The sequence below is a fragment of the Phyllopteryx taeniolatus genome, chromosome 4 (genome assembly GCF_024500385.1).
Source record: "Phyllopteryx taeniolatus isolate TA_2022b chromosome 4, UOR_Ptae_1.2, whole genome shotgun sequence".
Taxonomy (NCBI): domain Eukaryota; kingdom Metazoa; phylum Chordata; class Actinopteri; order Syngnathiformes; family Syngnathidae; genus Phyllopteryx; species Phyllopteryx taeniolatus.
In genome coordinates, this window is record NC_084505.1 from 6,787,942 (window position 1) to 6,815,609 (window position 27,668).

At 42.3% G+C, this 27,668-nt stretch overlaps 1 protein-coding gene across 1 annotated transcript in view; it reads right to left on the bottom strand.

The window, feature by feature from the left end:
- The window catches only part of zmp:0000001082 (integrin alpha-D), a 32,608-nt gene that overhangs the window by 2,065 nt on the left and 2,875 nt on the right, over positions 1–27,668 (bottom strand). Inside the window, exons 2-29 of the mRNA XM_061772235.1 lie at positions 24,369–24,486; positions 24,124–24,215; positions 23,799–23,881; positions 23,206–23,320; positions 22,935–23,065; positions 20,598–20,740; positions 16,362–16,518; positions 15,628–15,840; positions 15,349–15,466; positions 11,204–11,346; positions 10,782–10,928; positions 10,504–10,701; positions 10,216–10,346; positions 4,655–4,812; positions 3,901–4,067; positions 3,668–3,784; positions 3,512–3,582; positions 3,298–3,445; positions 2,843–2,941; positions 2,380–2,459; positions 2,223–2,300; positions 1,371–1,446; positions 922–1,029; positions 788–829; positions 592–717; positions 390–503; positions 239–304; positions 35–145 (exon numbers count right to left, since the gene is read on the bottom strand). Coding sequence (XP_061628219.1) covers positions 35–145; positions 239–304; positions 390–503; positions 592–717; positions 788–829; positions 922–1,029; positions 1,371–1,446; positions 2,223–2,300; positions 2,380–2,459; positions 2,843–2,941; positions 3,298–3,445; positions 3,512–3,582; positions 3,668–3,784; positions 3,901–4,067; positions 4,655–4,812; positions 10,216–10,346; positions 10,504–10,701; positions 10,782–10,928; positions 11,204–11,346; positions 15,349–15,466; positions 15,628–15,840; positions 16,362–16,518; positions 20,598–20,740; positions 22,935–23,065; positions 23,206–23,320; positions 23,799–23,881; positions 24,124–24,215; positions 24,369–24,486 — 3,350 coding nt within the window. The remainder of the gene's footprint in view (positions 1–34; positions 146–238; positions 305–389; positions 504–591; positions 718–787; positions 830–921; positions 1,030–1,370; positions 1,447–2,222; positions 2,301–2,379; positions 2,460–2,842; positions 2,942–3,297; positions 3,446–3,511; positions 3,583–3,667; positions 3,785–3,900; positions 4,068–4,654; positions 4,813–10,215; positions 10,347–10,503; positions 10,702–10,781; positions 10,929–11,203; positions 11,347–15,348; positions 15,467–15,627; positions 15,841–16,361; positions 16,519–20,597; positions 20,741–22,934; positions 23,066–23,205; positions 23,321–23,798; positions 23,882–24,123; positions 24,216–24,368; positions 24,487–27,668) is intronic.

The following is a 27,668-nucleotide window of genomic DNA, read 5'->3' on the forward strand; positions in this document are numbered from 1 at the left end:
GCTGACATTCAGAAAATAGCTAATCATCACTCACCTTATACATGATGATGGTAATAAGAATCAGAAGTGTAAGTCCAAGTCCAGTTCCGGTTAAAATGATGAACTGTTTATCAGGTGAAATGATGAATTCAACATGAACTTCAGACTGTTGATAGATAAAATATAGATGATTTTAAGATATTACTTGAAAAATGATCAGGAGGCTTTTTATGTGTAAAATTTGAACTGCCAACTGTACCCATCTCTTTGTGGGATTGTTGTCTTTCCACATGCCATCGCTCATTTCCTGTGCCAATCCTTTAATCTTTGGGTCACAGTTGAGGCATTTGGACATTAGAATATCAGCATAGTCAAAGGCGATAATTGGAGGCAGGTTGAGTTGAACATACCTCTTGTGTATAAGACTCCAGCGCATATCGTTGTTTGTCGTAATCGACATGTATCATGCTTTTGAACTTAACCTCTGCACTATCTCCGGTATATCTTTTCAGAAATGCCCTATTCTGCAAAGTGGGAGTCCATCAGTTCCGAGATTAGATATCTTTGGCATGGCCTGTGTGTTAAGTGTAGGCAACACATTCTAGTACTTACTTGTGCACGCTGTGCAAGATCGCTAAATTTGATGTCTCCAGACAATATAAACTCAGTCGAAGATTCTTTTTCCAGGATGTACGTGTCACACTCGATGATGTTGCAGTATTTTTCTGGTGAACAGTACTTTAAAAAAAAACAGGATATTTTTCTTAGCAGTTTGTAATTATACAACTGTGATACTTATTTGACTTACTTCAGAATGAATTCCAGTAATGCTCGTGCACTGTGTTTTGTTCTTGAGAGAGATAAGATTGAATGGTGAGTTTTATATAAATAGCAGCAGGCTGACAGCTAGTCGTTTTGTGGAATTATAAAAAAAAAAGTTACCTGTTTTACAAAGACTTGATAGTTTTCCATCTCAAAGTTGTGTTGGAGTCTAGTTGGAAAACTCAGAGACACATTCACAGGAAAAGCCTTCCAGCCAGGGTTATCTACCTGCCACCAAGTGAATGTTTGTGCATTTGAAAGGAAGATTTGGTTAGGAGATTATTTGGTATTCTGGTGTCTGTACACTACAAGTTTGGGAAATGAAGGTAGCACTGCTTTTAAGTGTAAACTCTATTCTCCCCCTCTAAAGCTAACACAAGTTGCCAATACAGGTGTTGTTCCAAATACCAAGTGATGATAGTAACCAATCACTTCTGATCTTAGCAGTCTTGATTTGGACAGCACGGTACCTCGCATAGTACAGCACAGACATAGTTATTAAATACATGACTGCCCATGCTCGGTATGTCCTGTATACTGTATTGTTCAGCTGGAATGATTGAGTTTACCTTATATGTAATGAGCATTCTTTTGGGGTCTGTGTCCTCCTCTGTGAAATTCAGATAAGTCATGGTGTCCTCTTTCCTAAAAAAAACAAAAATAATAATATTCAATCAACAAAATGTGAAAATATATGCATGAATGAAAAATAAATGCATGCTGTATATTTACTGTCTATCTGTATCTTCTATACACTGACTGATTACACCCAATATACACATTTTATATTGTAATTTATTTCCTATGTGTCTACTGTATACACTGATAGTACCAAATGTATAATAATACATATTGTAACTTGTTTTTTACATTTCCCTTTTTTTCCATGTACTGGTTTGATTCCTGGCCAGTGCCCCATTCCCCAGCTATTGCTGGTCCCAAAGAAATGGGTGGGTTGTGTCTTATTATTTTTTTCATTGACTGATTGTAAATGGTGGCACGGTGGACGACTGGTTAGCACGTCTGCGTCACAATTCCGGGCTCTCCTGTGTGGAGTTTGCATGTTCTCCCCGTGCCTGTGTGGGTTTTCTCCGGGCACTGCGGTTTCCTCCCACATCCCCAAAACATGCGTGGTAGGTTAATTGAAGACTCTAAATTGCCCGTAGGTGTGAATTTGAGTGCGTATGGTTGTTTGTCTATATGTGCCGCTGCGATTGGCTGGCGACCAGTTCAGGGTGTACCCCGTGTCTCGCCCAGAGTCAGCTGAGATAGGCACCAGAACACCTGCGACCCTGGGGAGGATGAGCGGTACAAAACAGATGGATGGACGGATGATTGTAAATGTTGCTGATAAAGACCAGACATCAAAATGGGAATAACACTCGTCTCACAATATAACAATCCTGTTAACCAGGACTTACACTGTTAGTGCCATTTTTATTTCAAATTGCACTTGGAGCGTCTTGGTCAGCAGAGACATCGTGGAGTTGTTATTATCACTGTGAATACAAAATATTGAGACATTTTTAAAGTGTCAAAAAATATTAAAAGGAGTAAATCCATGTCAATCACAGCTACCTTTTTCCAGTGACACTAATTGCAATAGTGTCATTCCACTGATACTTGGTGATGATGTGGAAAGAACTTTGAAATGTTGCCTTCAAGTTCAAGAAAACAAAAATAATGATGTTAGAGAATCAGAAAGAAAAAGCACATCCATTATTACATCCTGTATTTGTTTTTGAGGGGGGGGGGGGGGGGGGATAACTCTCAAGTACCATTTTAAGAAAAGTAATTACAAGCAGATATTCAAGTGGACAACTATTTTACAATGCATTTGATGAATGAGTTTGGTTAAATGGACTTAATGGTTTTCTAGTTGTGTGGAATGTTACTAAAACAAATGTCTGAAGATACTGTCAGTGTGCAGTGTGCAGACATATTCACACTTTTCGTGAGCCCACATGCATTACGTTGGATGTGTGGTTCAGTGTCGCTCGCTAGTGTGTCATGTCGTTGTTATGCTTTAAGTAGAACTCACTGCTGATCTGCTGCGGTACACTGGAAGGCTGACACCACATATGGTTTTGTCCGTTACTCCGTCCAGATCATCGCAGTTGTGGAGCGTTGGTCTTGTGGTCTAAAAGACATAATGAGAACTTGGACAATTCTCTACTTTTTGTAACTCGAGCCTAGTAGTGTGTATTTTGGAATACAGGAACATCGTTCTGTCTGTCTTCGATTTGGCGGTATCAGTGGCAAAACTAACTTTAATTTGAATAAAACAAACCTTTAGAGAGCTTGCATATGTTGTCAGTTAAAAAAGAAAAAAAGTAATTGTAACGCATTTCTTCCTCATATTCCCTCTGAACAATCTTTCCAAAATGATTTTTTTACGTGTATATTGCTTGACAACATCACATATACAGTACATAATCAAATAGCTGTATTATGGTCAGTATTGTTACGGAAATACTGTACGATTAGTTGAATTACCTGTGTGATAATCTGAAACATCCTAGAGAAGGAGAGGCCTGGGGGATAGTGGATTGTCAGGCTGGTATTGTATGAGTCATCACCATGATTGACTATTGTAATAGACATGTTGAAGTAATTATCTTCAGCCACTAGTAATGTTGGAGTCCTAAAAGATACAGCATATATTTCACCTTCATGTATATGCAGTGTTGTGCTTGCAAGATATACTTACAAGAATTTGAAGTCCACTTCAATTTCAGCAATACATGTGTCATTCTTTCTACATTGCTTTTCAAAAGGAACCTACAAGTATAGTTTTAAACTATTAGTAAGTACTATAAGTGCATCCTCAGTTGATAACATTCATGCTTCATGCCACAGCTAGTACCTCGACAATAGCTTGCGTTTTGCCATCCGCATTCAGGACAACATCTGCACTCTGACTGTCCACCTGGGAGAAGTTTAATTTGATGCTGATAGGTGACAGTGTGTCTTTCACACATTTCTATCAAGGGAAAACGAGAAATACATAGTGGTCCAGAAATGCCTTTTACAGAAAGTGTGTGTGCGTGTGTGCGTGCGTGCGTGCGTGTGTGTGTGTTTGCACGAATACATTCATACTGGCATGTAGACGAGGTATCGGAAGCATTTGTCTTTTTCCAGCAGCTCATAGGTAAAAGTAAGATTCCTGGATTTCCTGTCACTTGGACTGAAGAAACCTCGGTGTGATTGTCTCATTGGATCCACATCAAGATTGTACGAAATGTTTAGCCCTAACTTCATAGCTCCTGCAAAGACACGCTTTAGGATTACAATGCATCCAGAAAATAGTCACAGTGCTTTACATTTTATGTTAGAGCCTTATTCGAAAATGAAATATTTTTTTTCTTTCCCTTAAAATTCTGCACACAATATGGTTGCTCAGTGTATAATGTCCAAACAGAACTCAGTCGAGCGCAGACCTCCACCAAGGCCAAGCAACAAAAAAATTGTGCCATGCCATTAGTTTGCTTACCCAACTGTTAGTTATCAGGCTACTTGCTGATTGATGGAAGATGACAAGCAGATGGATGGTGCCATGATAGCATTATTATTGGGGAAATGGTTGCATTGATGCAGCATTGACGTCAATAATAAAGTCCTGTAGTGGCACCTTTATCCTGAACCTCACCAAAATGGATTCTTCCTTGACCCATGCAGCACTCTTCTAAAATGTTATGTGGAAAGTAATTCTCTATTTTTTGTATGATCCTGATAGCTTTATCTGCCCTTGTATGTTCTGCTTACAATGTCAAAATGGCTGCAGTGAAAATAGGTACAGTCATCAAAATTTTCAATTTTTGCATCTTTGAGTTTAATTGGTCATCATTCTTACCTGCTTTACTCTTTGTTGTTTCTACCATTTCAAAGCAGGTTGTTAGGTTAACCATAGGTAAAATTGTGTCCGTTTTTCCTGAGCAGTCAATTTGGTCAATGCTTATCTCCTTAGGATGAAAAGACAGACGAGCTGTAACAGTAACAATAGGCCTGGACCTGGAAAACATTGAAAAAGATGTTTTATATACTTTATGATACTTTCATAAAGTATCTGAAAAGGGCAAACACAGTGCTTAGATTGAAGAAAGGGTAGTGGTTATTTAAAATATCCAACCGAGAAGAAAATGCTCCACACCATTTCTATCAGAACATACTCTACCAGTCAAAGGTTTGGATACAATTTCTAGTGGTATTTACGGTGGCCTGGAAGTTCAAACCAATATAACAAATTGTGAAACACATTTTAGAACACAAATTAACAAAGGCCAAAACACTTTTACATTTCAGAAAACCAATGAACAAAAGCCAAAACACTTTTACCTTTCAGAAAACACATTAACAAAAGCAGAAAAAACAAAACATCCGGAAAGGGAACGTCCCTTTGTAGGATTGTAGGAGCCAATCATGTTGAAGCGGGGCGGGTCTTGTCGAGAAAGTGGGATTTCTAAGAATGTCTGTGAAATAGGACTTTCCGGTTGTTTCAGCTTTTGTAATTTGTTTCGTCTTTTGTAAAAGTGTTTCTGCTTTTGTCAATGTGTTTTCTGAAATGTAAAAGTGTTTTGGCTTTTGTTTATTTGTTTTCTGAAATGTAGTGTTTCACAATTTGTTATATTGTTTTGCACTTTCAGGCCACCGTAGGTATTGAATGAGAAACTGTGTCCAAATGTTTGGCTGGCAGTGTAAATGCAAATAGTGCATAAAATAAGGGTACGCTTATTTATGGACTATAAACTGTTTTTGTGGTGGCACGGTGGACGACTGGTTAGCACATCTGCCTCACAGTTCTGAGGATCAGGGTTCAAATCCCGGCCTCGCCTGTATGGAGTTTGCATGTTCTCCCCGTGCCTGCATGGGTTTTCTACAGAATCAGAATCATCTTTATTTGCCAAGTATGTCCAAAACACACAAGGAATTTGTCTCCGGTAGTTGGAGCCGCTCTAGTACAACAGACAGTCAATTTACAGAACACTTTGGAGACATAAAGACATTGACAAAAAACAACAACAAACAACAATTGTGCAAAAAGATGCAGAGTCCTCTAGCACTTAGAGCAGTTTGAATGGCTAATATCGCAATAGTCCGGTGCAATGACCATTGTGCAAAGGGCACTGAGACTTCAAGGAGTGTATGCGGTTTAAAGTGACGAGTAGTGCGATAATCTGGGACAATGGTTGTGCAAATGTTACAGATACTCCTCAATCAGTGTGCAAATGGAGCAGATGCTACTCTGGCATGAGTGGCCACTATATGCAAATAGTGCAGCACGGCGAGACAACTACAGTGAGTGCACGAGTAATACATAATTGGCCCCACAGAAATGTGACAACGAACTCAAGTCAAAAAAAAAATAATTGCCAGCTTGTTGTAATGGAATTGTAAGTTAGCTGTTTAAGAAGTTGATTGCAAGAGGGAAGAAGCTGTTGGAATGTCTACTAGTTCTAGTTTGCAATGATCGGTAGCGCCTACCTGAGGGAAGGAGCTGGAAGAGCCGGGAGGGTCCGAGAGGATTTTGCACGCCCTTGTCTTAGTTCTGGCAGCGTGCAAGTCCTCAAGGGTGGGTAGGGGGGTACCGACAATCCTTTCAGCAGTTTTGATTGTCCGTTGCAGTCGGAGTTTGTCCTTTTTTGTAGCAGCACCAAACCAGACTGTGATGGAAGAACACAGGACTGATTCGATGACCGCTGTGTAGAACTGTCTCAGCAGCTCCGGTGGCAGGCCGTGCTTTCTCAGAAGCCGCAGGAAGTACATCCTCTGCTGGGCCTTTTTGAGGACGGAGTTGATGTTGGTCGCCCACTTCAGGTCCTGGGAGATTGTAATTCCCAGGAACTTGAAGGTCTCGACGGTTGACACAAGGCAGCTGGACAACGTGAGGGGCAGCTGTGGCGAAGGATGCCTCCTGAAGTCCACGATCATCTCTACAGTCTTGAGCGTGTTCAGCTCCAGGTTGTGTCGGTCGCACCACAGCTCCAGCCGCTCCGCTTCCTGTCGATATGCAGACTCGTCACCGTCCTTGATGAGGCCGATGACAGTGGTGTCATCTGCAAACTTCAGGAGTTTGACAGTCGGGTTCGCTGAGGTGCAGTCGTTCGTGTAGAGAGAGAAGAGCAGCGGAGAGAGGACACAACCTTGGGGCGCCCCAGTGCTGATGCTGCGTGTGGATGAGGTGGCCTCCCCCAGCCTGACCTGCTGTGTCCTGCCCGGTACTGCGGTTTCCTCCCACATCCCAAAAACAGGCATGGTAGGTTGATTGAAGACTCTAAATTGCCCGTAGGTGTGAATATGAGTCCGAATGGTTGTTTGTTTATATGTGCCCTGCGATTGGCTGGCAACCAGTTCAGGTCAGGGGGAACAAGCTGCCCCGCAGGCTGTCCAACTGCCCGTGTCAACGTTGAGACCTCCACAAGTTCCTGGGAATTACAGTCTCTCAGGACCTGAAGTGGGAGCTCAACATCAACTGCATCCTCAAAAAGGCCCAGCACAGGATGTACTTCCTGCGGCCTCTGAGCAAGCACGGCCTGCCACAGGAGCTGTTGAGGCAGTTCTACATAGCAGTCATCGAATCAGTCCTGTATTTATCCATCACAGTCTGGTTTGGTGGTGTCACAAAAAAGGACAAACTGACTGCAATGGACAGTCAGGACTGCCGAAAAAATCGTCGGTACCCCCCTACCCAACCTTGATGACTTGCACTCTGCTCGAAAAACAGAATACAATAATTTGAAAATCATGTTAAACCTATATTTAACTGAATGCATTACAAAGGCAAGCTATTTAATGTTCAAACTGATAAACTTTATTGTTTTTAGCAAATAATAATTAACTTAGAATTTTATGCCTGCAACACGTTCCAAAAAAGCTGGGACAGGTGGCAAAAAAGACTGAGAAAGTTGAGGAATGCTCATAAAGCACCTGTTTGGAACAGCCCACAGGTGAAGAGGCTAATTGGGAACAGGTGGGTGCCATGATTGGGTAGAAAAGGAGCTTCCCTGAATTGCTCAGTCATTCAAAAGCAAAAATGGGGTGAAGTTCACCTCTTTGTGAACAAGTGCGTGAGTAAATAGTCGAACACTTTAAGGACAATGTTCCTCAACGTACAATTGCAAGGAATTTAGGGATTTCATCATCTACGGTCCATAATATCATCAAAAGGTTCAGAGAATCTGGAGAAATCACTGCATGTAAGCGGCAAGGCCAAAAACCAACATTGAATGCCCGTGACCTTCAATCCCTCAGGTGGAACTGCATCAAAAACCAACATTAATGTGTAAAGGATATCACCACATGGGCTTAGGAACACTTCAGAAAACCAATGTCAGTAAATACAGTTCGGTGCTACATCCGTAAGTGCAACTTGAAACTCTACTATGCGAAGCAAAAACCATTTATCAACAACACCCAGAAACGCCGCCGGCTTCTCTGGGCCCGAGCTCATCTCAGATGGACTGATGAAAAGTGGAAAAGTGTTCTGTGGTCCGACGAGCCCACATTTCAAATTGTTTTTGGAAATTCTGGACGTCGTGTCCTCCGGGCCAAAGAGGAAAAGAACCATCCGGACTGTTGTGGATGCAAAGTTCAAAAGCCAGCATTTGTGATGGTATGGGGCTGTTTTAGTGCCAATGGCATGGGTAACTTACACATCTGTGAAGGCAGCATTAATGCTGAAAGGTACATACAGGTTTTGGAGAAACATATGCTGCCATCCAAGCAACGTCTTTTTCATGGACGCCCCTGCTTATTTCAGCAAGACAATGCCAAACCACATTCTGCACGTGTTACAACAGCGTGGCTTTCTTAGTAAAAGAGTGCGGGTACTAGACTGGCCTGCCTGCAATCCAGACCTGTCTCCCATTGAAAATGTGTGGCGCATTATGAAGCTTAAAATACAACAACGGAGACCCCAGATTGTTGAACAGCTGGAGCTGTACATCAAGCAAGAATGGGAAAGAATTCCACCTACAAAGCTTCAACAATTAGTGTCCTCAGTTCCCAAACGTTTATTGAATGTTGTTAACAGAAAAGGTGATGTAACACAATGGCAAACATGACCATGTCCCAGCTTTTTTGGAACGTATTGCAGCCATAAAATTCTAAGTTAATGATTATTTGCTAAAAACAATAAAGTTTATCAGTTTGAACATTAAATATCTTGTCTTTGTAGTGTATTCAATTAAATATAGGTTGAACATGATTTGCAAATCATTGTATTCTGTTTTTATTGATGTTAAACACAACGTCCCAACTTCATTGGAATTGGGGTTGTACCTACCTCGGTGTACATGTCACAGACAAATTTGAAATCTCTTTCACGCAAACTTCACTCACAAATTTTAGAGTTTTGCTACTGGGGGCCGATCTCAGAACCATTCAATAATGGCTACAAAGTACAAATATGACCCCACCCCCGTCATGGTTGGAGATGAAGGCGACCTCATCTGCATCTGCGTCACTCCCCTCACTAGTTAATTCCCTCCCCACAGGCACTTTCCCTTCTTTTACACAAAATATCTATGTCAGAGTGACGATTAAAATCTAGAACCCATTTAAGCGGCATTTCAGTGTTTAGACAATGTAATTCTCTGGACAACTAGCCTATAACCCCGTGTTACAACCATCCATAGTGGACAATGCCTTCTCTCTTTGGTCCAACCGAGGAATCAGTAGACTCATAGACCTCTATGTACAGTCCCCTCCAAAAGTATTGGAATGGCAAGGTCCATGGCAAAAACATTTGCTTCCCCACTCTACCCTGTGAGACACCATTGGACACTATCCTTGCCCCAATTTCCTTCCTTAATGGCAATCTGTTGTTTAATCTGTAATTTGAAAAGTAGTTTGTTGATTAGTAACCAATGCTTGTGGGAGTAGGAGGTGGGTGAAAAATACTCATATCAGTAAAAATGAATTGGTTTTCAAAAATAAATTCAGTTTCATTTTGCACTGCTTGAGGCAAATAGTTGTCACACCAGATACTGATTGGTTTTCTGAGCCCCCCCGCCCCCAAGGAAAACTGCAGTGAGTGGCCTTTTACTGAGGCTTTAATCGTCTAATCAGCATTTTGATATCCCACACCTGTAAAGTGTATGGATTATGATAGATTTGTGAAAAATATTTGAGTGGAATGGGACCTTTGACTGCATACAAAAAGTCTTAGCTTTTTGAGTTCAGCTCATGAAAAATAGGAGTGAGTGTATTTATTTGTGTGTATATAGTGTATTTATATTTACAGGTAGACAGACGCATACACACAAATTTACACACACACACACACATACTGTACGTACCTACCTACATACATACATACACACTGTATACTGTATGTACAGTATAGCGTGTTATGTTAGTATTAGGATAATAATGACCACTTCAGCTGATGAGTAACAATAAATATAATTTCCATACCTTAAGACAACAGCGGCCCCATACGATCCGACTACAATGTCTGGTAGAGCGTCATCCCCCAGGTCTATGTTTCCATTGATGGCTTGTCCGAAGAATCTTATCCCATGTTTTATTTTCTGTCCCATGATCTTCTGGATTGGCAGATACATCAACGGTATGTATATGTACTCTACACTCATTGGCCACAACATTAGGAACATTGAGACCCCAAACTTCAGCTGTAGCAAAGATTTTGCCTTTACAAAGATAATGCAACGTTGGATTAACAGTGCATACCATTTGTCTCACCTGACAATAAACACTGCGTATCCCTTGGTGTCTGTCACCTAAGTAGATGTACACTGCCCCTGCGTTAGCATCCTCAAGAGGGGCCCCAACTGCAACATCTCGCAGTCCATCTCCATTCAGATCCGCAAGACTAGCTATGCTGGTGCCAAATCTCCCCATGGACGGTTGGGTTACATTTATTTCACTTTTCAGTAGCATCTGCAGAAAATAACCACTTGAACGTATTCATTGATTCATTATTCTCCAGTAACTCATGTTGAGTTCTCATCCCAGCCCACCTCCTCAGTCAGCGTGTAGACGTAGATCTGGCCTTCAGACTTCTCCCGAGGGTGGTAAAACAGTGGTGCTCCGACCAGGAGAAAATCGGTATTGCCATCTGAGTCCACGTCAATAGTACAAAGCTCTGCCCCAAAGTAGGAACCAATCTGAACATTTAGGGTGACAAACATTCTGTTTATATTGTTTGTACTATTACTTCTTCAGACAAAATAACAAGCTACTGGTGTTTTAAAATGGTGAAGAGTTCTGTTTTCCCTCTGTAACCACAGATAGGACCATACATTTCATAAACATAAGATGTTAACAGCAACATTTTGTATCTCTAAATATCATAATTCAAAAACGTTTTTAGACGATATTACAAAATTTATTTTATGCATCATACATGAAAACATGAATGCATTTTATGAACTTCACCAACCTGTTCCCCATTTATTCTTTGGGTTACATTCCAGCTGTTCCCGTTGTGTGCAAAGACTACAATTTGTCCTACATGCTCAAATCTTGGTGCACCCGTGAAATACAGAGGAACCCTGTTCACCTGTCCTACAGAAACAGAGTATCCTGCAAGAAAATACACATTAGAGCAAAGGTGTCAAACTGGTGGCCCAGAGGCCAGATCCAGCCCGCCATATCATTTTATGTGGCCCGCGAAAGCAAATCAAAATTGCTCATTGTGTTCTGGTGTAATGCCATTGAGATATTTGCAAGCATTTTTTTGTTACCAATCCACCTCTGAAAAGAAATGTAATAGTTGAGAAACATGTTTTTATCGACTTCTGATTTCAAAACTGGCTATTCATCAATGTGTTGTGTATACTGTATGTAATTACAGTATATGAGGTAATCTTTGATTTATATGGGTTCTCAGTTGTAGCGGCCCGCTGAGAGAAGTCCTAACTATGATGTGACCTGTGACAAAAATGAGTTTGACACCCCTGGTTTAGAGGCTATACATCAACCTCTGTTCTTCTTACCATGCTCTCAAAATGTAACCTCTCTCGCAAAGCTGTGAGCTGGATTGAATCATATCTGCATGACCGAACACAATCTGTATCAGTTAACAACTGCAGATCAGAGTCTCTTTGGCTAACCTCTGGAGTCCCTCAGGGATCAATATTGGGCCCCCTTTTATTTAGTCTTTATATCAACGATTTGCCCACTGTTTGCTCTGAAGCAGAGTGCGTAATGTATGCAGACGACACAGTTTTCTTTGTTCATGGTCGCTCCAAAGATACTGTTGCTGCTAAACTCACTAATACAATGTCCTGTGTCACAACTTGGTTGCAGGAGTGCTGTCTACAGCTAAACGTTTCTAAAACTGTAGGCATGTATTTCACTAAAACAAATAGAGTATCACCTGACCCCGACATACTTGTTAATGGAGAAAAAATGCAAATTGTCAGCCAATACAAATATCTTGGGTTAATAATAGATTTACAGCTTTCCTTTAAAGCCCATATTGACAAATTGTGTAAAAATATCAAATTAAACCTCGCAAATTTCCGTGCAATTCGGAATGAAATGTCAACTGAAGCTGCAAAAATTTACCTGCATTCGATGATTCTTAGTCACTTTAACTATTGCATAACCAGTTGGTCCCAGGCTGGTCAGAATGCAAAAAAACCATTGGAAGTTTTGTACAAACAAGTAATTAAAGTGATGGATAAAAAACCAAGGCACTATCATCACTGTGCAATTTTAAAAAAATACAGTCTTTTAAACTGGGACCGTCTTCACATATTTGCAGATTTAAATTTGATTTATAAAGTACTGCATGATTTGGCCCCAGCTCCTCTGGCTGAGTTCATCAACCAAAGAAACAGCTCTGAGCGTGTCACTCGAGGCTCTGTCAGAGGTGACTGTCTCATTCCTCTGCGCAGGAGCACTTTCAGTAAGTCAGCCTGGTCAGTGAGGAGCCCTGGTGAGTGGAACTCAGTACCTGAGGAGGTTAAACTGCTTACAACATACAAGGCCTTCACAAAAAAACTGAAAATGTGGCTAGTTAACACCTATAGCTGCCAACACTAAAAGACAAGTATGTTATGTTGTCTTTTTGTTATGATCAAAAAAATTATGGTTTTATTCTCTCTTAATAGTATAGTTTGATTATGTATCCTGTATTATATTGTCTTGTAGATGTATTTTACTGCTTTTTTACATCATGGCCAGGGGACTACAGATGAAAACTAGCCTTCTGGCTAATTCTGGCTTTTTTAACCATGTGTACTTCATGTGTTTTATGAAATTGCATTGTCCCCTTTCAAAAATAAACTGATAAAAAAATAAAAAAATAAACGTGATCTAATATAAACATTTGAATGCAATACATATTTATGTGTTGCTCAACATTTGTGCCTACAGTACATCCTTATTTACTGTAAGTACTTCTACTTTTTATATCTGCTTATCTTGTTCAAGGTTACAGGGAAGTTGGATTCTTAGGGTGAGAGGCGAACCCCTCCTTGAGCCATCACATTATCGTGGTGGAGGGGTTTGTGTGTCCCTTTGATCCGATGAGCTAAGTCGTCTGGGGCTTTATGCCCTTGGCAGGGTCTCCCATGGCAAACAGGTCCTAGGTGAGGGACCAAGCAAAGCATGACAAAAAGACCCCTATGATGAGTAAATCAATGGATTTCATTTTCCCTTGCCCGGATGCAGGTCACCAGGGCCCCCCTCTGGAACCAGGCCTGGAGGTGGTGCTCGAAGGGAGTGCCTGGTAGCCAGGTTGCGCCCATGGGGTACAGCCCGAAAGTGTGAGCTGGGTCGTGGCCGAAGGCAGGGACCTTGGCGATCCAATCCCCGGCTACAGAAGCTGACTCTAGGGACGTGGAACGTCACCTCTCTGGCAAGGAAGGAGCCTGAGCTGGTGTGTAAGGTCGAGAAGTTCTGACTTGATATAGTCGGGCTCACCTCCACACACAGCTTGTGCTCTGGTAACTGTCCTCTTGAGAGGGGTTGGACTCTCTTCCACGCTGGAGTTGCCCACAGTCAGAGGCGTCGGGCAGGTATGGGTATATTTATTGCCCCCCGGCTCGGCGCCTGTACGTTGGGGTTAACGCCGGTGGACGAGAGGGTGGCCTCCCTCCGCCTTCGGGTGGGGAGACGGGTCTTGACTGTTGTTTGTGCCTATGCACCCAACAGCAGTTCAGAGTACCCACCCTTTCTGGAGGGTGAGCTGGAGAGCGCTCCGGCTGGGGACTCCATCATTCTGCTGGAGGACTTCAATGATCACGTGGGCAATGACCGTGAGACCAGGACACCCTAGGCCACAGTTTGATGATTGACATTGTGGTCATGTCATCGGACTTGCGCCCGCATGTCTTGGACATACGGGTGAAGAGAAGTGCGCAGCTCTCAACTGATCATGACCTGGTGGTGTGTTGGCTCCGATGCTGAGGGAAGATTCTGGTCCGACCTGGTAGGCCTAAACGTATTGTGAGGGTCTGCTGGGAACATCTAGCAGAATCCCCTGCAGAAGGAGTTTAAACTCCCACCTCCAGCGCAACTTCACCCACATGGTGGGTCACATTGATTTCGAGTGGACCATGTTTTGTGCCGCCATTGCTGAGGCGGCCGACCAGAGCTGTGGCCATATGGTGGTCAGTGCTTGTCATGGTAGCAACCCCCCGAACCCATTGGTGGACACCAGCGATGAGTGATTGCGTCAAGCTGAAAAAGGAGCCCTTTCGGGCCTTTTTGGCCTGTGGGACTTCTGAGGCAGCTGATGGGAAGCAGCTGGCCAAGCTTTGGTTGTTTCTGAGGCAAAAACTTGCGGGAGGAGTTCATTGAGGCCATGGAGAACGACTTCCGGATGGCTACAGTGGGGATAGGGCGCTAATGACCTTGACTCAGGACGTTGTGAGTCGGTGGGGAGAATACTTCGAAGACTTCCTCAATTCCAACGACACGCCTTCCCATGAGGAAGCGAAGTCTGGGATCTCTGAGGCGGGCTCTCCTATCTCTGGGGTTAAGGTCACCGTGGTGGTTAAAAAGCTCCTCGGTGGCAAGGGTGGAGGAGATTCGCCCAGAGCTCTTAAAGGCTCTGGATGTTGTGGGGCTGTCCTGGTTGACAAGCCTCTGCAACATCGCATGGACATCGGGGACAGTGCCTCTGGATTGGCAGACTGGGGTGGTGGTCCCCTTTTTTATGAAGGGGGACCGAAGGGTATGTTCCAACTCCAGGGGGATCACACTCCTCAGCCTCCCTGGTAAGGTGTGGTCGTCAGTCAATCAGGCCACACTCAATTTCGGGCAGTTCAGTGTTCCATTAACCGAACATGCATGCTTTTCAACTTTGGGAGGAGTGCCTGGAGAAAGGCCTGAGACTTTTCAAACTCAGAACCTCTTGACTGTGAAATAGATGCGCTAATCACATTCCAGCTTCCTTATGTTGTATATTGTTGGGGGGAAAAGTAAAGAAACATAACAGAGATTGAGGGGGGTTGGATTACATTGTGATTATGAAGGTTTCATCGAAAAAGGATCTAAGAATGTTACAGCCACAAATAGAGGCTGACATGTCACAGTACACTGGTAAAGGATAAAGAAATAAATGATACATACCCATGTAAGAGTCCATCTGCATTTGTGAATCTTCAATCTGTGTCTCAATTTGATCATGACGCTCATACAGAGCACCACGCCAACTGTTTGAGCCCACTGAACCCAGAATCATGGTATCCTGTCATGAGAAAGCACAAGTATTACATTTGATCTTGTAGCAGGTTATGGTTGAATGGTTACCCACAACATCTCTGGTGGGCCAGAAAGAGTGATGCATTTGTCACTATGTTCGCGTGGCAAATTTGCATACAACTAAACTGTTTGACAGAGGTTGCTCACCTTATAGAATGCAGCACTGAATCCCGTCTGCGACATCTCATTGGTCATATCTTGGGCCCGAGCCACTTTGTTGTCTCCTTCTATCTTAAATATGTGTTTTTGAAAGTTTTCCAGTAATCCTGTGAGCCCTTCATAATTCTCAATTTTAAAAGCATATTTGTCCTTTGGGTCTGAGGCAATTGTCTTCACTTCATTCAGGTTTTCAATTTTGACCTGAAACCACAACAAAAAGACATAACTGATTTCTGTATTCAACTCAACACAACTTGTCCAATTTAACTTACAATTTAGTATGGTGTTGTTCTGTCGAGCAAGAAATTTCTTCTGTGTTTTAAACATCCATCCAACCATCCATCCATTTTCTGAGCCGCTTATCCTCACAAGGGTCGCGGGAGTGCTGGAGCCTATCCCAGCTATCATCGAGCAGGAGGCGGGGTACACCCTGAACTGGTTGCCAGCCAATCGCAGGGCACACATAAACAAACAACCATTCGCACTCACATTCACACCTACGGGCAATTTAGAGTCTTCAATCAACCTTCCACGCATGTTTTTTTTGGGGATGTGGGAGGAAACCGGAGTGCCCGGAGAAAACCCACGCAGGCTCGGGGAGAACATGCAAACTCCACACAGGCGGGGCTGAGGATTGAACCCCAGTCCTCAGAACTGTGAGGCAGACGCTCTAACCAGTCGTCCGCCGTGTTTTAAACAATAAATTAAATTTTCTCTCTCACCCCAATGACAAATCGAATGATCTGTTTTTCAGTATAGGTCTTGATAATCATATTTGCATCTTCCTCGGTGTCACTTGGATTTCCATCTGTGATCAGGACCAGAACTTTCATTGCATCGGATGAGGCACCTGCACGTTTATTCTCAAAGAGGTTTTTCCTGTTGGAAAAAAGGTACAAATTTTATTTTTCAATGGACAATGTTTTACCCCCCTGATCGGAGCCTACAAGGCCCCTTCCCTCCCCCACCTCGGAGCCTCAGACCACCTCACTGTAATGCTAATGCCAGTTTACAGACCACTGGTTAAAGTCACCCAACCATTTAGGAAACAGGTACAAGTGTGGCCAGAAGGGTCCCTAGAGGCACTTCAAGACTGTTTTGTACTTCAAGACTGGACCATGTTCAAACAGACTGCCACCTACAACTCCATCACTGACCTTCGGGAGAACAGAAACTTTTACCGCCTACATTAGCAAGTGCATGGATGTTACCACCCCTAAGTCCATTACTGTTCGTGCTAATCAGAAGCCATGGCTGACGGCGGAGGTCTACAGACTACTGAAGGCCCGCAATGCTAGTTTTAGATCTGGAGATGAGGAGCGCCTGAGGACAGCTAGGGCCAATCTGTCCCGTTGCATTAGGGAGGCCAAGAGGGAGTATGCCAGGAGGATAGCCCACTGCTTCAGTAACAGTACTGACACCAAGAGTCTGTGGCGAGGTATTCAGTACATTACGGACTACAAATCCTCACCACAAACCTGTGACAGCTCCACCTCCCTGCTGAGTGAGCGAAACATCTTCTTTGCTCGCTTTGAGGCACACAACAGCACACCTGCAAACAAGTCTCCACCCCCTCCTGGTGACAAGTTGCTAACAGTGACAGCATGAGAAGATCCCTCGTCAGGATCAATGCACGTAAAGCGCCGGCCCCAGATAACATACCTGGTCGTGTTCTGAGGGACTGTGCAGCGGAACTCACAGAGGTCTTTTCAACTCCTCCTTGAGTCAGGGTGTTATCCCCATGTGCATCAAAACCACCACCATCATCCCGGTCCCGAAGAAGTCTTCTCCCTCCTGCTTCAGTGACTACCGTCCGGTAGCGCTCACTCCCATCCTGATGAAGTGCTTAGAGCGGCTAGTCATGCAGCACATCAAGTCCTCCCTCCCCCTCTTTCGACCCCTTCCAGTTTGCATATCGGTCCAACCGGTCAACCGATGATGCCATCTCCACTGCCCCCCACTCTGCCCTCACACACCTGGACTCTAAGGACTCATATGGCAGAATTATGTTAATAAACTTCAGCTCAGCATTAAATACCATCATCCCCCAACAACTGATTCACAAACTGGACCAGCTGGGGCTGAGTACTTCGATGTGCAACTGGCTGCTGGACTTTCTGACAGGGAGGCTGCATGCAGTACGGGACAGCAGGAACACATCCAGCACCAGCAACACATCCAGCACCATCACCCTGAACACAGGGGCTCCTCAAGGACGTGTTTTGAGCCCCCTTCTCTTCACCCTGCTGACCTATGACTGTAAACCGATACACAGCTCCAACCTCTTCATCGAGTTTGCAGACGACACAAACGTGGTGTGTCTCATCAGGACGAGACAGACTACAGGAGTAGTCGCCTGACCAGTTGGTACACGAAAAAAAAATTCTCCCTGAACGTGGAGAAAGCAAGGAGATTGTTGAGGACTTCAAGAAAATACACTCCCAGCATGCTTCTCTGAATATTAACGGTGCTGCGGTGGAGAGGGTGCGCAGCACCAAGTTCCTGGGAGTGCACGTCACTGAGGACCTTTCCTGTACCAGCAACACCTCATCACTGGCCAAGAAAGTTCACCAGCATCTCTACTTCCTGCGTAAGCTCAGAAGAGCCGACTTAAAGACAGTTTTATTCATCAGGCTGTCAGGAACCTGAACTCTCTGCCCGCTCTGCCCCCTCTACCTCTCTTGTCCTCTGCCCACCTGAACTCTGAACTTTGACCGCCACACACATGTGCATCCACACACACGCACACCTCCCCACACTGCCTTCTAATTTGTAAGTGTCTTCATGTGCCTTGGTTCTCAGACTTTGACTATGTTGCACATGTTTCTTAATTTTTGATATTTGCACATTTCATTTATACTTTTTATATTGTATATACCATGGTTTTACTTAGCTTCTTTATACAGATGTTTATTATTTATACCATCTTTTGTAGCACCATGGGCCCTTGAGTATCACAATTTCAATCCTCTGTATGTGCTACACATATTGTAGAATTGACAATAAAGGTGCCTTGTGCTTTATTTCACTTTAACAATGAAAAGGACACTTCTCATCAATTTTATCCTCGTTCCATTCAAGTGCTTGTACAGTATTTGTGCATATACTGTATGTGCATGAATGTGTGTCCCCCCCCACTACAGTTGTGTGCAGTACAACCTCACTCAACAAGCGGGAAATGCTTGCATTTTTCCAAGGCTTCATTTTTCTTTCAAATCCCAAGAATAATCTGATTTATATATTTCTGTGATTCTGCATGTGTAAATTGATCGATTAGCCCACACCACCGCTGGCGTGGCTGCTTGTGACATACCTCTGATCGGTATATGTCTCATATATTTGTCGGTTCCCATGCTAGTAGTTTCATCTTTGCTGTGATATATTTATTTCTTACTACTGCATATATTTTAACAATGTATGCAGTGTTTCTCCATTCTCGGCGCTTAAATGTTTTTTTTAATTTTTTGTTTTTGTTTTGTGCCACTCTTAATTTCAGAATTAATTAAAACTAATTAACATGATTATTGTATGTTGTGGCGGCACGGTGGACGACTGGTTAGTACATCGGCCTCACAGTTATGAGGACCGGGGTTCAAATCCGGCCTCACCTATGTGGAGTCTGCATGTTCTCACCGTTCCTGCGTGGGTTTTCCCCGGGCACTGCGGTTTCCTCCCACATCCCAAAAACATGCATGGTGGGTTAATTGAAGACTCTAAATTGTGCGTAGGTGTGAATGTCAGTGTGAATGGTTGTTTGTTTGTATGTGCCCTCCGATTGGCTGGCGACCAGTTCATGGTGTACCCCGCCTCTCGCCCGAAGATAGCTGGGATAGGCTCCAGCACGCCCGTGACCCTAGTGAGGATTAACGATAAAAAAAAATAATAATAATGGATGGGTGGATTATATGTTGTTAACTTCTGTGTTTAACAAGCTTCATAATATCAGATGTTTGAAAATAGGATAAAGATTAAGAATGTTATTAAAGTTTTGGAGCCATTTCTTGTGAGTTTAAAGCTCCGGCTGTAATGGCAATGGCTGAGGTGAATCACACGGACGCCCTTTTGTAGGAGAATGGGGCCAGGCATGATCTCGTCATTTGGAATGAATTCTACACGTGTCATGAATCTGATGGTGATTTTGCATATACGCTGAGCTTTCGACGCATTTTTTAGTGAATGAGCCCCAGTGACAGTAAAGCATAAGTAGCCAGATAATTAAATGTCCAATTTCAACACTGAACACAAAAGTTCAGTTCAACATAATCCTTGTCAGCAGGCATTTTTTTACACACAAAATGGAACAGAAGTGAAATGTTTGCACACCATTTTTCAAATATTTTAAAAAGTCAAAACCCTCTGATTTCAACCTCTGAAATATGAATAGCGGTATTTTTTGATTTTCTTAGTCCTTCATGAAAGCAGGCAAATTGTTTTTGTGTTTTAAGCAAAACAAGATATTAACGGATATCAGCTTTACATTATTTTCACGTGACAGTGTACAGTGGTTTTACATTGCATGATTAGCAGACTGGTTTGTTCAGCACTCTTTTCCAACTCTGCAATGACCAGCAGACGGCATACCCACTGTGAAACAATCACTAAATAATGTTTTTAATGATCTGATTCACTGCTCCCTCACTTCATTCTCTCTCACATCAACATAGTTGTAGTTTTCCCGCGTTTCACGCACTGAATGGACTCTGTCTGAGAGTGAAGTTACAGAGCAACGAGTCGAGAATTGACAAGCAGCAATCAGTAGCAGAGGCTAATGTTAGCTGCTCCTCACAACACGAACCACTTTACCGTTCATTAGTTCTCCCAGAAATGGGGAATGAAACATTCTGCATTTTTGCATTCTTTCATATATTCTACTAGGTGAAATAAACCTAATAAAATAACTATCTCACAATGGTTCCAAGGTTTTGTTGAAAACTCATAAATGTCCTAATATAACTTACAATACAAATTCCAGGGCTTGGTGGGTGTTGGTGAGGCTTTGCATATGACTTTCCACTTCAAGTTTTTGGCTCGCACTCCCATTTTGATAGTCAACAAAATCAAAGACTGTCCTGTAAGATGTGGCGAACTGAACTGCTGCAAACTGAAAAGCACACGAGTGTTGAAATGTTACATATACAGTGAACCCTGTAAAATCAAACAACCCAAACATCGTACAATTTGGAGTTCAATGAAAATATGCCTCAAAAGTCAAAGAGAACAAGAGCTCATTTTTAGGGGTGCTGAAGTACCCCCCAAAGTAAATAAAAGCACCCCCAAAATTTGAGAGATCTTTAGACTTTTTTTTTTTTTTTTTTTACAAGCTAGAAAAGTTTAAGAATCAGATATTACTTGGTAGAAATGTAATATTTTCACAACAACAATACAGTTTGCCCCCTGCCTCCAGGGGTGCCTCCAGAACTTTGTTTGGGTAGCGTGGCTGATAACAATCGTCGACAGGCGTGTTTTTCTCCGGGCGTGGCGACCCTTGGCAGCCCCCTGATGGCGCCCCTGCCTGCCTCAAAAATGGTTTGATCCAACCCATGCCTCCCACCTCTCCTTGATGGTATTCTGAGAGTAGCGAACGCGCTACGTAGAGCATACCTTCCAGTGAGTGGTGACGTTCATGTATGCCTTAGTTCAAACAGGATACATGGCAAATTTCTAAACTTCTACCACTCAGTACCAACATATTGTTATCATTACTGGGCCTCATTTTTTTCCTGCATTTAACTGTAGGTCACTGTTCATGTTGTTGTTCCTGGTGTTTTTTCTAGCTATGAAAAGTTACAGGTCGTCACTCCTTTTTGAGTCGGAATGTGAGAAACAAGGCGGCACGGTGGCCGACTGGTTAGAGCGTCGGCCTCACAGTTCTGAGGTGCGGGGTTCAATCCCCGTCCCCGCCTGTGTGGAGTTTGCATGTTCTCCCCGTGCCTGCGTGGGTTTTCTCCGGGCACTCCAGTTTCCTCCCACATCCCAAAAAACATGCATTAATTGGAGACTCTAAATTGCCCGTAGGCATGACTGTGAGTGCGAATGGTTGTTAGTTTATATGTGCCCTGCGATTGGCTGGCAACCAGTTCAGGGTGTACCCCGCCTCCTGCCTGATGACAGCTGGGATAGGCTCCAGCACGCCCGCGACCCTAGTGAGGAGAAGCGGCTCAGAAAATGGATGGATGGATGGATGTGAGAAACAAGTTTTTGCCATGTGCACGGGTTAATATTTAAAGCCAAGGTGCTACTCACTCGCTAACTCACTAGATGCCGATTATCACTGAAACTACTATTGTTTGTGCGCACAGGCAGATAGCCTCATCATGAATATCCATCCATCCATTTTCTGCGCCGCTTCTCCTCACTAGGGTCGCGGGCGTGCTGGAGCCTATCCCAGCTGTCATCGGGCAGGAGGCGGGGTACACCCTGAACTGGTTGCCAGCCAATCGCAGGGCACATACAAACAAACAACCATCCGCACTCACAGTCACGCCTATGGGCAATTTCGAGTCTCCAATTAATGCATGTTTTTGGGATGTGGGAGGAAACCGGAGTGCCCGGAGAAAACCCACGCAGGCACGGGGAGAACATGCTAACTCCACACAGGCGGATTTGAACCCGGGTCCTCAGAACTGTGAGGCTGACGCTCTAACCAGTCGCCCACCGTGCCGCCCGTCATGAATATCAAATATGAAATATACATATTAAAAAAAAGACCCAGGTTAAGACTGTTAGATCAAATGGTCTATCGATTAAGAATGACCACCGTCTGTATTTCTTTCCTCGTTGAGGCCACGCGCTTGACGCCATCCGAGCCAAATGAGCTTGATCTTATCTTTTTATTTCACTTAGGGGTGTACTCACTTTTGTTACCAACAGTTTAGACATTAATGGTTGTGTGTTGAACACAGTATTTTGAGGGGACAGTAAACGTACACTGTTATACAAGCTGTAATCTTGCTCCTTTAGATTGTAGCAGTGTCATTTCTTCAGTGCAGTCCCATGAAAAAAAATAAAAGTATTTCTAAAAATGTAAGGAGTGTTCTCACTTTTGTGAAATACTGAAATTTTATACTTGTGTGAAAGTTGGGAATGTTAATGTGTTACTTAAAACACTGCCTGTAAAAGTGAATCAAGGTTTTATTATGGTGACACTTTTACTCTGGAATAGATTAATTCACTTTATTCTAAATTTGTTTTGAAATCAGGACACCTTTAATATGGACCAATGTCACAGAACAGATTTTGTTTTGACTTTGAAGGTTCCACTGTAAACATCACAACTCCGTCGGCGTGCCACTGACCTTGATCGATGTGTTTTGGAGGCTGTTCATTATATCCAGTATGAAATATTTATTTTTTTCAAAGTCATCATCACTCATGCTCCTTGACCCGTCAAAGAGGAAGACGAGGTTTACAGTCTTTTTTCTGCATTCTACAGGGAGAATATATTAGTTGACTGGAAGAAACAAAGACACTGCATGTAACATTTTACTGGAAGAAACACTTTCTTGGATGAAATGACTTCAGCTTTCAGTTGAAATGGTTAGCGATTTCGCATTTAAGATGTTTTACCTTGAAAAATGGGTTTGAAAGAGGAAATCTCCTGAAGATCTTCTGTTATCTTGTAGCACACGCTGTTCAGGTAGGAGTTCTCATAACATTCGTGAGCTACATAAGGGCTGCAAACCTTCATGAGAACATGGGTGACAAAGGTTAGATCTAAAATATGATTATCTCTCTGAATTTTGTGATTCGCTTATATTTAGTGCAAGAGAAAACATTTGGCACGCACTTGTGATCCATGTAAAGAAACATGAAGCAAAAAGTGATGTGTGTTTGCTTGTTTATTTGCAGGGAACGAGATGAGATACAGGATATTCAGTAAGCATATGTGTGCTTAGTAGGCTGAAGTAAAATTAAATTCAATAAATTATTTAAATAACAGGCGTTCAGACGTAGGATAAAAAAAAATATATAAGAGAACAATAACAAACATAAGGAGAAAGATACAGGAAGAAAAAAAACTATTATTTGGAATGACAAAACATCCATCCATGAGCATTTATTTCATTAGAACGAATATAGAGATACACAAACTAAATGTCATAGAAAAAGTGAAAATTGCATGGAATTAATATGGCAAAAATCATTTTGGGTATCCTTACGGTGAATTGGGAGTTTATCGGGTCTTCAGCTATGGACAGTCCGACATGCTTGACTTGTATTGCTTTGTCTTCAAATGAGAGACCTGTGAAAATAGCATTTCAGTTGTACCATTACCTCCACCAAGTGCACAAGAGTGAAGGTGAGAGGCAACTTCTTTTTTTTTTTAATGATGATGATTTTAGTCTCGGCGGTGGGTGGTCTGTAGCTACTGTATTTAATGCTAATTATGTTTATTTACATCTTCATATTAAAGCCATCACAGTTCGCTATTACAGTATATTGTTTGTTCTCTCATGACTCCAGTGCTTTGTATTCATAGCATACCTTGTGGTTTGAAGCATTTTGTAGTTTGGCTGTGATCTGGTTTGCATACTGCCCCAGATCCATTATTCTGAAGAGGTGCAGTGACAAGTATCCTGAAGATGAGAGCAACCTCAATTAGTAAGATATGATGTCGGTGAAATGTTCGCTCTCCAAGATCGATGTCTTTTAAATAACAAGTAAAAGTCAATTTAACCACAAAAACACAGTACATTCAATAAAAAGCAGAAGAAGAAACCCAAGCATACCCCTTGTTGACGCCAGACACGAATTGAAGCACTTTGTATCCAAAGAAAGCTTTTTGATCCCCATTATAGACTTCGGGTTTCGTGGTGTCAATGTTGAATGCCAAAGACACTGGGAGAGCTACAGTTTGTGAAAAATAATCATCATTAGGAATCTGGCTGAGTGGATTAAATATGGGGGGGGGGAAACAATCACAAATTTAAACCAAGCATTTCATGCGATCTCAGTTTATTGAAGAACATCAAAGATGTTTTCACACACAGTATAAACTTGTGGTGAGAAGTTTACATGCACTCGCGGGCATGAATGTCATACTAATTTGGAGATTTTAATGACTGCTTTGAACCATTCTTTTTCCACAGAGTGAAATGAGCATTGAACACAAATATTTTGAAAAAAATCTCCTGGATGCACAAGGTTGAATTTATTTATAGCAGAATTTTATCTTTTTTCACACAAGCTCAATTAAATACATACAGTACATTCACCTTCAACAAATTGCTTTGTGATCTTGATTGACCAAAGCGCCAACCTCAACTCTATTGAACATTTGTGGACTACAGTACTGAAAAGGCAGATCTGAGTCAGTTGCTGGGTCTATGAAAAATGTCTGCATTTGTGTGCACGCCGCATATTGTCATTCCTGTGCCGAGCTACATGAGATGTGGTTCCACAAATGGTTTTTCTGTACGCCTGGTCATGATGGGCTTATTTTTTATTTACATTCGAAAATGAATTTGGACCAAAATGTGCTATGCTGATTAAGGAGACAAAAGATCAGAGGAGGGCTGACTGGGAATGATGGAAGGTGACAAAGGAGTATTACTTTGTTACTGTACTTAAATAGATTGATCAGGTATCTGTGCTTTTTTTTCTATATTTCTGATGACTTTACTTTTACACCCTACATTTGAAAGCTGATATCTGTACTTTTTACTCCTTACTTTGTCAAAATAAGATCATTAGTTTTTTTAAAACTCCACTAAAGACGAAACAATGTAAAAAAAAAAAAAAAAAAAAAAAACCTAAACAGAGAGTCATAAAGCCAACTACGGTTGGGATCCTGATTGATTGAGAGCTTGGAAATTTATAAGGTGGGAAAAAGAGTGACATCAGTGACATGGAGGAATGTGAACCAGGGAGCATTAACGACGATGACAACATATTCGCTTATTTAGGAAAACTGTTTGCTGTTATTAGCTACAAGAATGATTTGTGGCGAATGCCTTGTGTCTTGTGCCAGCATAAAAACCATGTGCTTCTAGCATTCAAAAATTCTCCATGTAATCTGAAAATTTTTTATTTTTTATTTTTCCAGTTGTTATCATAAAGCAAAGCAAAGCAAATTTATTTAGATAGCGCATTTCAAATACGTCATAACTCAATGTGCTTTACATGATTAAAAGCATTTTTTTTAAACAAAGAAAAAACAGCTTATAAACATTTAAAACAAAGAGAGGAAAACATTTTCATTACAAGTACAATTAAAACAGCGTACAGTGCACGAACGATCATTTAAAAGTGGAAATCCTCTAAAATGCATGAGACAAAAGAATAATTTTTTAACCTGGACTTAAAAACATTCCCACTTGGGGCTGACGTCACTTCTGTTGGCAACTTATTCCATTTGTGTGCAGCATAATAGCTAAATGCTGCTTCACCATGTTTGCTATGGACTCTGTGCTCCACTATCTGACCTGAGTCTGTCGATCTCAGAGCCCTACTGGGTTTATATTTCATTAGCATTTATTTCATGTATTCAGGACCTAAACCATTTAGTGATTTATAGACCAGTAGCAGAACTTTAAAATCTATTCTAAAGCTGACTGGAAGCCAGTGTAAAGACTTTAGAATTGGAGTAATATGCTCTGACCTCTTTGTTCTGTTCAGAACCCGAGCTGCAGCATTCTGAATGGGCTGCAGCTGTTTAATGCTCTTTTTGGGGAGTCCAGTCAGAAGACCATTACAATAGTCAAGTCTACTTGAGATAAAAGCATGGATGAGCTTCTCCTGATCTGCTTGGCACATGCAAGCCTTCACTCTGGATATGTTCTTCAGATGGTAGAAGGCAGTTTTAGTAATTGATTTGAAATGACTGTTGAAAGTCAGTACACCAAGGTTTCGGACTTGGTCTTTAGTTTTTAAAGAGAGTGACTCCAGGTATTTACTAACAGCAATCATCTTTTCTTTTTGCCAAAATAATTATCTCAGTTTTGTTGTGGTTTAATTGAAGACATTTTTGGCTCATCCAGTTATTTATCTGTTTTAGACAGTGACACAACATCTCAATTGAACTGTCGTCATCTGGAGACACTGCTAGATATAACTATGTGTCATCTGCTATGGTAGTCAAAATGAAAGAATTTGACCCAAGGGTAGCATGTACAGGCTGAACAGGAGGCGTTCAAGAACAGACCCTTAAGGGACCCCATAGGTCATTGCCATTCAATGAGATTGAACACTTCCAATGTTTACAAAATAACTCTTCCTCCAGGTAGGACCTGAACCATTTAAGGACTGTTCCATTTAGTCCTACCCACGTTTCCAACCTGTTCAGCAGTATATTATGATCTACCGTATCAAAAGCCGCGCTGAGCTCTAAACTAACGTATCTTTTTTTGTTACTTAGTTCACAAGTTTAGCAAAACTATAGAAATACGTTGTAATGTGTTATTTCCCCTTCAAAATACGAGCACTTTTTAAAAAAGGGAAACTATTACAGTATGTATACAGAGAAGTTTTTTTTCTTCGCACTAAGTTATCAAAATGGGCATTGTATATAATAGCACAAAACATTAATTTTTACTTTTTTTACGAGTGGGGGCCGAATGCCGATACCAGGTATCGATATCGTGCTGATACCAGCCTTATTTCAAGGTCTCAGGTACTCATGAAGACTGCCTATACAAGCCACTGATACCATCCATCTATCCATTTACTTGTGTTTATCTTCCGAGGTCGGTTCGTGGGGGCAGCAGTTTCCCAGCCACTTCGTCTAGCTCTTCAAGGGGATCCCGAGGTGTTTCCAGACCATCATGCCATGGCTCGTACCTGGGGCCTCCTCCCGGTGGGACGTGCCCGGAATGCCTCACCGGGGAGCCGTGCGGGGAGGCTTCCTAACTAGATGCCCGAGCCACCTCATCTGGCTCCTCTCTATGTGGGGGAGCAGCGGTTTGGCGGCTGTAAGCCCTGCTTCTTACCCTATCTCTAAGGGAAAGCCCAGACACCTGCCGCTTGTATCCGTGATATTGTTCTTTCAGTCACAACGCCACTGATACTTAGGGGGGAAAAAACTGATATCC